At 40.9% G+C, this 8534-nt stretch overlaps 1 protein-coding gene across 1 annotated transcript; it reads left to right on the top strand.

Annotated features, from left to right (window-relative positions):
• The first annotated feature begins 2311 nt into the window (after positions 1 to 2311).
• LOC139642378 (CBY1-interacting BAR domain-containing protein 2-like) lies at positions 2312 to 6887 on the top strand. Its single transcript, XM_071517187.1, has 9 exons — positions 2312 to 2331; positions 2528 to 2762; positions 3196 to 3264; positions 3471 to 3572; positions 4930 to 4935; positions 5067 to 5171; positions 5258 to 5371; positions 6412 to 6618; positions 6711 to 6887. The coding sequence occupies exons 1-9, from the start codon at positions 2312 to 2314 to the stop codon at positions 6885 to 6887; spliced, it is 1035 nt and encodes a 344-aa protein (XP_071373288.1).
• The last annotated feature ends 1647 nt before the right edge of the window (positions 6888 to 8534 follow it).

Below are 8534 nucleotides of genomic sequence, written 5' to 3'. Positions count from 1 at the left end.
CTATCTATCTATCTATCTATTTACCTTCCTTCCTTTTAATTATAAGTTAATAGTTCAAATACAACAACAGTTTGAAGTTTTTTTCTCCCTTTTAGATCATTTTCATTGCACCTTAGAAGCATTTACAATGACTGGAATGATTTAATTAGCATTGTGGGTGTTTAGTGTAGTTTTAAGTTTAGAAAGCACTTGAACACAACTGAACACAACTGAACATAACATACATTTTCATTGTTCAGTAATGTAGGCTACACCACTAAAGGCTATCTGTATTTCCTGCAGTTAGTAATTGATTTCGGCGACTCCCAAAACTCATTATCTGAGTTACAGCATCACTGGACCTGAGATACTTTGCTACATTAAAGAAGAAAACCATTGACTTACCTTAATCAGCTGCAACAGTAAGATGAGAAAAATCCATGTCTAAGACACTTGATGCATTAGTTCCAGAGCAGCTTTATGATGCAATAATCTACAAATTCTGTTTTGACTGAGCAATTCAAATTGGTTCCAACCAGCAGGCTAAGACAGTAGACTCACACCAAGAACACATTTAATCCAATAGTAATGTAGTAAATCATGTACTGTGAGATACATTGAGTAGAAATAACTTTTCATTCTGATAGAATTGTGGAAAAATGGGTGGGTGAAGCCATTTCTTGCCATTATACTTGATGGATGGGATGAGAGATGACTTCTTTCCTGACTTCTTTCCTGCTGTCCAAGACCCCCCAATGCCCCATATATGCCCCATATTTACAGTGCTACATAAACAATATTGTCTAAAAGGCATTTTCAGTGTATATTTGAGCACCAGTTGATGAACTCTCATGAGGTGGAATGGTATTGCATGATCCCTCCTACATCATTTCAGATGCTGTTAATATTTATTATACAGTACATATAAGCTGCTTTGGGCATATGTGGGGGCCCAACATAATTTTATGACTTAATTGGCTTTGCCACCTTTTTCATGATGTCAAAATAGTGACAACACCAATGAAGTTACGTAATATGATGTTGGGCCAATGTGCAGCCAAATCAGCTTGTGTGTACCGTTACATAGCAACTACTAATAGAAACGACTAATTCTTCATACTGGACACACTGCTCCAGCTCGCCATCTAGAGATTGATGCAAGTAATCGGGGACAACTCCATAATCCTCATTCAGTGCAAAAAACGCTAACATGATGCTATAATATGGAGCTTCTGAATACGTATCCCTTTTACTTCTAATGGAATCAACATATTGACCATAGATATAGAAATAGTGAGATGAGTCATCTGGCTCTTATTTTTGAAATGTTTTTAATGACTGATGTAAACTTTTTGATAACAAAAAGTACAACAAGGAATTTAATTAAGGGTCATGAAGTCAATTTGTGTTCATAAAATGAAGGAAAAAAATCAGGATATTGATAGCAATGACATGCCAAATGTTTGGGTGTTTGGGTGTCTTGCTTGGCCTGGTCATCTGATGTATTTGAGTACACTTTAATCTGAACTGTCTGCTAGTAATAGTATACTGAATCATCACTTGAGTGTACAGTATGCAGTACATACATACTGTATGTTACGTGTACTAGGTTAGTATGTGCTTTCAAACTCTCTAAACACTCTAAAACCACCTATGTAGTGCTGGGGCCATTATGTTACAGAACAGAAAAGTAGGTTATTTTACCAGTGTAAAACATTCAATGTGCAAAATATAGTGACAGAAAATAAAAGTCTATAAAAGGCTCATTCTCAGGTTAAAGGAAGATGTTCCACGCTTTATTACACAAGCTGGTAGCTGCTTGGCAGTGAGGTCTGTTTTTACAATTGTTTGGGTTTTTGTGTAAATGAATGAGAAGTTCCATTTGAGTGGCGCCCCCTGTATAGCGGAGCTTTCCTCTTCATCTTCAGCACATCTCTTTCATAGACTCCTGAAAAATACATCTTTCAGTTCATTGGGACTTTAATCCCTCTAATAAAGGGAGAGGCAGAGAGAGAGAGAGAGAGAGAGAGAGAGAGAGAGAGAGAGAGAGAGAGAGAGAGGAGGAGGAGGCAGCCAATGAGAGTGAGGTTTAATTTGAGACTCCTCATTGGTCCGGAGGGATAAGAGTACAGCCTCCTCCTGCTCTGTGAGGAGACGGTTACCATGTTACTCTGCTGCCACCGTGTGGCCAGGATCATCACCTACACCTCCACCACACACTCTTGTTGTTGATGCTTCCATGGCAACAGCCTTCCGGTTACCTGGGGCAGGTGAGAACCAGCCAAGACCAACAGCGGAGCAGGGCAGCTACACAGGACTCAACACAACAAACATGAACAGCCTCTTCTCCAGGTAGGATTCACTGTTTTCATTCATCCACAAATATGGCTGCATGATCCAGGCAAAAGATAACTGTCGACTGTTTCACAAGGGAGATAAAAACAACTCTTCTGCAAGCTGCTCAAAACATAGGCAAAACACTTCCAAATGACACCAAAGTGGATTATTTTAGCATCTTACTGCCATCTACCCTCATGTGTCCAACCAGAGATGTGCAGGTGAAGAGCATGGAGCAGACAGTGAGTCACGCCGAGAAGTACCTGGGTCTGTTCTGCTCCCTGCTGGCGTCTTACACCAGGAAGACAGCCAAGCTGAGGGACAAGGCGGACCTGCTGGTCGCGCAGCTCTTCGACTTCTCCGGCACAGAGGACCCAGAGCTCCGCATCGGCCTGAAGAACCTGGCCGAAGACCTGGCCATGGTGCAGGACTACAGGCAGGCTCAGGTCAGGGGGTCCGAGATTCGATACAACCGCGATGCGATGTAATAAATAAAAGTTAAATAAGTCTGACTGTGCAGAATTCTGTTTATTTCTGAGACACAAATCTTTCTAGCGATGTCATTGGCTGCTAGACTGTAAACAACAATTTAAAAATGTCATTATAAAGTGACAATAATATAATTTGGATGGAGAGCTTGTGAAATTGTGATGGTCAAGCGTCTCATTTGTGATTACTACAGCAGAATAAAATGGAGCTAATATCATGATTAATTTTTCTGCCCCACGATACGTATTGACACATTTTTTGTACTGCGATATATTGAATTTCGATATAATATCCCATCCCTAGTCCATAGTAATCTACCATGCATAAATGTATTTTCTACAGCTCTTAGCATGCGGCTGCCGTCAAGATGAGAGTCTTTGTTCTTCACAGGTAGAGCGGCTGGAGACTAGAGTCGTTGCTCCTCTCAAAGCCTACGGAGACATCGTCAAAAATAAAAGGGTGAGTAGCCTATGGATGTGGAACTAACAGCTTATTCCCATGACACAACATAAAAGTTCTCTGCTCATTACCGAACACACAGACACACCGCCTGGAAAAAGCAACACACACACACGCAAACACCACAGCCTCTTGTCATCACCATGGCAAAGACAAAGTAGCCTTTCATTTGTGTGTTTGAAGCTGACAACATTTCTGCCGCGCAGGCAGATCTCAAGAAGTTCAGCGCCGATCGGAACAGAGAGCTGAAGGAGCTGCAGAAACTGGAGAAAATCCGGCTGAAGAACCCAGCAGACAGGCAGAGCATTGTATCCTTCCCCTATAGTCATTTCACTCTCTTTAACAGCAACAAGCAAATAGTAAACATGTTGTCCCCCACCAGTGATCTAGTTCCACCCTTGGGTCGGTCAGTGATTGCTGAGTGTCCTTGAAATACAGTATGAGTGAAATTGTATAAGCATTTTGGTATGGGACAATGAAAGGACAGATTGACCATATATTTCTGTTGCCTACTCTCCTCAGAATTAGGCTTACAAGTTATATCTTGAAATGTAGTAACTGTAATTGTCCTGTTTTTACTCAATACAGTACAAAATATAAGAACTACAATACGCAATAAATACAATCCGTACATTACACAATGTACACTACAATACAATTTATAATACAATATACAATATAACATACAACACCAGGAGCGTGAGTGTTATGAATAATATAAATGCTAAATGGTAAGTGATATATGGTATTGCACAGTAGGTAAGTGGTAATATGATATAAGTAGTCAACACTGAGGCACAGTGGTAGTGCAGTGATGATGCAATAACAGTACAACAGTCCAACAACTGTACAATAACTACAATAACACAATAAATACAGCAGCGTATCACATACATCAATCAAGTTCATTTTATAAAGCCCTTTTAACATCAAGATGTCACAAAGTGCTTGAACATAAACATAGGAATGAAATAACAGAATAATAAACAACAAAATAAGTACAGACCCAGTCTTGATCCCCAAAGAGCATTAGCACAGGACTAAACAGGCATCAGCACAGTAGCAAGGAAAAACTCCCTAGATGAAGTTAGAAAATAACTATGATAACTTTAACTGTATTGCTTTACCACTGAGTCCCCATTCATTGTCCCCCACATTGTATGATACCTTTAACTGTATGACCCGCTTTACCACTGAGTCCCCATTCATTGTCAATGCCGCCCCCTAGCGGCACAAAGTCAACGTTACAGTGTGACTAACAAACTAATGAACGAACTAACTAACTAACGAACTAACTAACTAACTAACTAGTCCCCCCTTTGGTGGGGGACAATGAAATTATGGCATGGTTGTACCCCTGTATATCAGGCCTCGATATATTTCCACAGACGTGATAACTTGGTGTATTTGAAGGGTTTCCTTCAAAAACAGTATATATTGATTTTTGAAAAGTTTTTATTGCTCAACACTGATGATTACACCCATTCAACTTTTACTAAGTTGTAAATAAAGGGCTCACAATAGCTCACAGCATCAATAATATTCAGTAGTGAGTATTACTGTCATGTGTAAGTGTCACATGTTTGAAATGGTGGATGTCTCAAGATGGAATGAAACTCTCTCAACAATTAGACTTGAAAGTATTTTCTTGACAACACCTTTCAGTCTCAGGTAATGTGATTTCTCTTAAGGCTACACTTCACTGCACCAGCCGTTCAAGCGTCTCCATCAGACTACAAGGTAAGTGTGGTGATGTGGTCTCTCTAGCGGCTGTGGTTGTGTGTGTGTGTTGTCAATGACAGGCAGAGGTAGGCGCCCAGAAGGCTACCAACAGCGCCCAGCGCAGCACCAGGCAGCTGGAGGAGACCATCAACGACTTCCAGAGACAGAAACTGGAGGACGTCAAAGTCAGTCTCAAATAGACAGACGCACATGCATTCTCTAGCAATGTGTTCATTCGAAAAACTCACGTAGATCGTTGCTCTTTCTGCAGACAATCTTCACAGATTTCATTACGGTGGAGATGCTGTTCCATGCCAAAGCCCTGGAGGTCTACACGCACACGTTCCAGAACCTGGAGGCGATGGACATACACAAGGATCTGGAGGTATAGCACACATGATGACCGCCTATATATGCTCGCCAAGAGTCTTGCAGGTTTTCATTCCAACCAAACTCTACAGCAGTGGATTTCACTGATTAGTGCACCTTCAACAAGAGAGGAGGAACTGACCTGTGAAAACACCTGGGTCCAGTTTCTCAAATCTTTTAACCTGGATCAGAATTATATAGATTTTCTACTCGTTCTTGCAATCCAGGATCAGACTGATCTTGATGATTTTGAGTACGTTTTTAAAAAAAAATCATCAGATGGGCTCATTCTGATCCCGATACCACAAGATCAAGATTACAGAATCCAGATTGTCAGTCTTTAAATAGACCTCTGTCTTGCCATCTGCGCCTACTGTTACATGTTGTCAAGCCAAAAAAACGAGTGAACAACATGAAAACGTGTAAAACACAGTTTATGTTACTTTTAGTCCCGCATCTGCACGAGTATACATGCATAAGAACTTAAAGACAAAATGCAAAGTCTCATTGGATGCCACAAAATAATTCAACACAAAACGTTACATTTCTCTGTTTTTATTAATTAATTCATGTACTTTTTATAAAAAATAAATAAATAAATAAATAAATCAGTCCAGCTGGTCCATCCTGCTGGAATGGTGGCAGCATTGGTATTACTCATGGAATAAAATGTAAATTAATATTATGAATCTACATTCAGAATGTACCGGCTGTACTTTCCACACACCCTCAGCAGATGAATCTTGCTTGTATATGAAGTCCTTTATGTCTCTAAATAAATCCTGTATCCACCCTTCCAGTGGGATCAAGATGGTCCTGCTTTTTTCTTGGCATCAAAACTATCCTAATCTCTGTTATTTTGAAAAATGCAGAAGCAACATTTAAACTTGAGTAAAGGTAGGATTGGAATTACCCAATCCAAATCCCAACTTGAATGATCAGAATCTCATTTATGCATTTTGAAATACCCAATCCGATTACTGAAAACTGGGCCTGGGTGTAGTGTTTGGTTGGAATGAAAACCTGCAACCTGATGCGGTCTTCCTGTCTCCGCAGCTGTTCAGTGGAAGGATCAGGATGTCTGACCCTCTGTCCGGGACCCTGGACACCCCTCTGACCAGCCACTCCGCTTCCTCCGTGAGCCGCCATGCCAGCCCCACTCGTGCCTTCACCATGAGCCAGAGCTTCAGGTCGACTCTGGCCTCCACCAGGAGCCAAAGCAGCAGATTCCAGCACAGCCAGTACCCAGATACAGCCAGGAGGGTGAGCTCACATCATAGTGTCAGATACAAATTCCTTGGTTCAGGATCATAACACAATAAAGTGTGATTTTTATGGCCTTGCTTCATCCGCAGCCCCGTACTAGGACCCTCCAGCGCCAGAGAGAAGTGGAGGAGGAGGACGAGGAAGAGGAGGAGGAGGAAGAAGAAGAAGAAGAGGAAGAGATGTATGAGTCAGAGATAGAGGAGGCACAGCACACCAGGCAGTCTTATGCTGCTCAGTATGTCCAGACACGCAGACAGTACAATTAACAGCACATGCACGTAATCACACACACACACACACACACACACACACACACACACACACACACACACACACACACACACACACACACACACACACACACACACACACACACACACACACACACACACACACCTGCTCCTAGGTAAGGCTGTGCAGGCAACCACTGTAAATGCGTTCATTATGTAGTTTGTACCATGCTGTAAGATGTGCTGATGACTGCATAGCTCTTTCCCTTTCAGCACACAACTGTTCCTTTAATAAATGTGTCACCAAGACAAAGTGCAACCTTTTCAAATTAGCTAGCCTATACAAAAGAGCTGTAAAATGTGTCTATAATGTTTTTAAACAATACAATAATTGTGTACTTGCTTATCAAGCTCTGCTGGAATGGAAAATGCACAGCTGAAATGGTTCCAAAAATAAACCTCTCTGTATCAGCTGTATTTAATTAATGACATTTCATTTTTAAAATTGCTGAATCTTCAGGCCATGAAATGGTGAAAAGGAAATGAAAAATCCACTAACAACTTTTCATTACTAAAGGGTCAGCCTTCTTACTTTGGATAACGCTAGTGGTCTGCTATCACTCAACATGCTAAAGTGTTAGCATGAAGCCTGCTATTACTCTAGTGCAGTGATTCTCAACCTTTTTAGTCCACATTAGAGCCACGGACCCCCATTTGATGAGATTTTGTCTCTCGGACCCAAATCTGAGAATATTTTTATGAGATAGATAGATATAATAGTTAGATATGATTATGTCCAGAATTCCATGACTATCTGTATTGTAGGTAGAGAGATATCAAAGAAACTATGATCAAAACAGTCATTCTTCTACATTCTCTAATTGTGTTAACTTCTTGTAAATGAAATAATGCTGAAGTTTAACAATTCATTTTGCTGGGGACCTCCTGGAACCCCCTCAAGGACCCCTGGTGGTCCCCGGACTCCACGTTGAGAACCACTGCTCTAGTGTATGCTAAAGTGTTAGCATGGAGCCTACTATCATTCAACATAGTATATTTACAAATGTGTTAAATAGGATTCAACCCTCCAATAACTAATGGCAAATTAATCTTAGTCTGTCTGATGTTATACACACCCCTAAAGACTTTGTAACTGTAACTTTAGCTAACCATAACACAATTGTTTGTACTCTTTGCTATAATTCCCTTCATAGTTAAAAACTACTATGAACACCAGCTATGAGGAAATAGCTGAATATGAGCACCAGTCCAGACTTCATTTTGCTATGCTAGTCTTTCCAAATATGAGGAACTGCTAGCTATCAGATGTCAATATCTGTCTCCTTATACCCATAAACCCTTGCATTTTGGGGTCATTTCCTGTACTTGGTTTGATACATTCTCACTCGTAACAAATCACAGTTGGAAGAGGACAGAGACTCGCATTTTCAGGCATCTCGGTTATTTGGTGCCACCCGAGTTCGAATGGCATTGTTCTCACCTGGCCAGCTAAAGGAGGAAATGCTGTAGAGTTCAAATACACCGCTCCAAACATTGCTTGCTGTGAACGCATCCTAATTTAAAGCAACATACTAACTCCCATGTAAGGCAACCACACGCACACACAAAAAAAAGTTTGTCAGTTAATGCTAGAGTCTTGTCAACAGACAGGAGCAGAGATGC

This window comes from Centroberyx affinis, unplaced genomic scaffold, assembly GCF_046629955.1.
Source record: "Centroberyx affinis isolate AG114_WGS23_722 - 3 ecotype Tasmania unplaced genomic scaffold, CSIRO-AGI_Caff_v1 ptg000472l_1, whole genome shotgun sequence".
Taxonomy (NCBI): Eukaryota; Metazoa; Chordata; class Actinopteri; order Beryciformes; family Berycidae; genus Centroberyx; species Centroberyx affinis.
The sequence above is the reverse complement of the archived record's forward strand: the minus strand, read 5'-3'. Positions and strand labels throughout refer to the sequence as shown.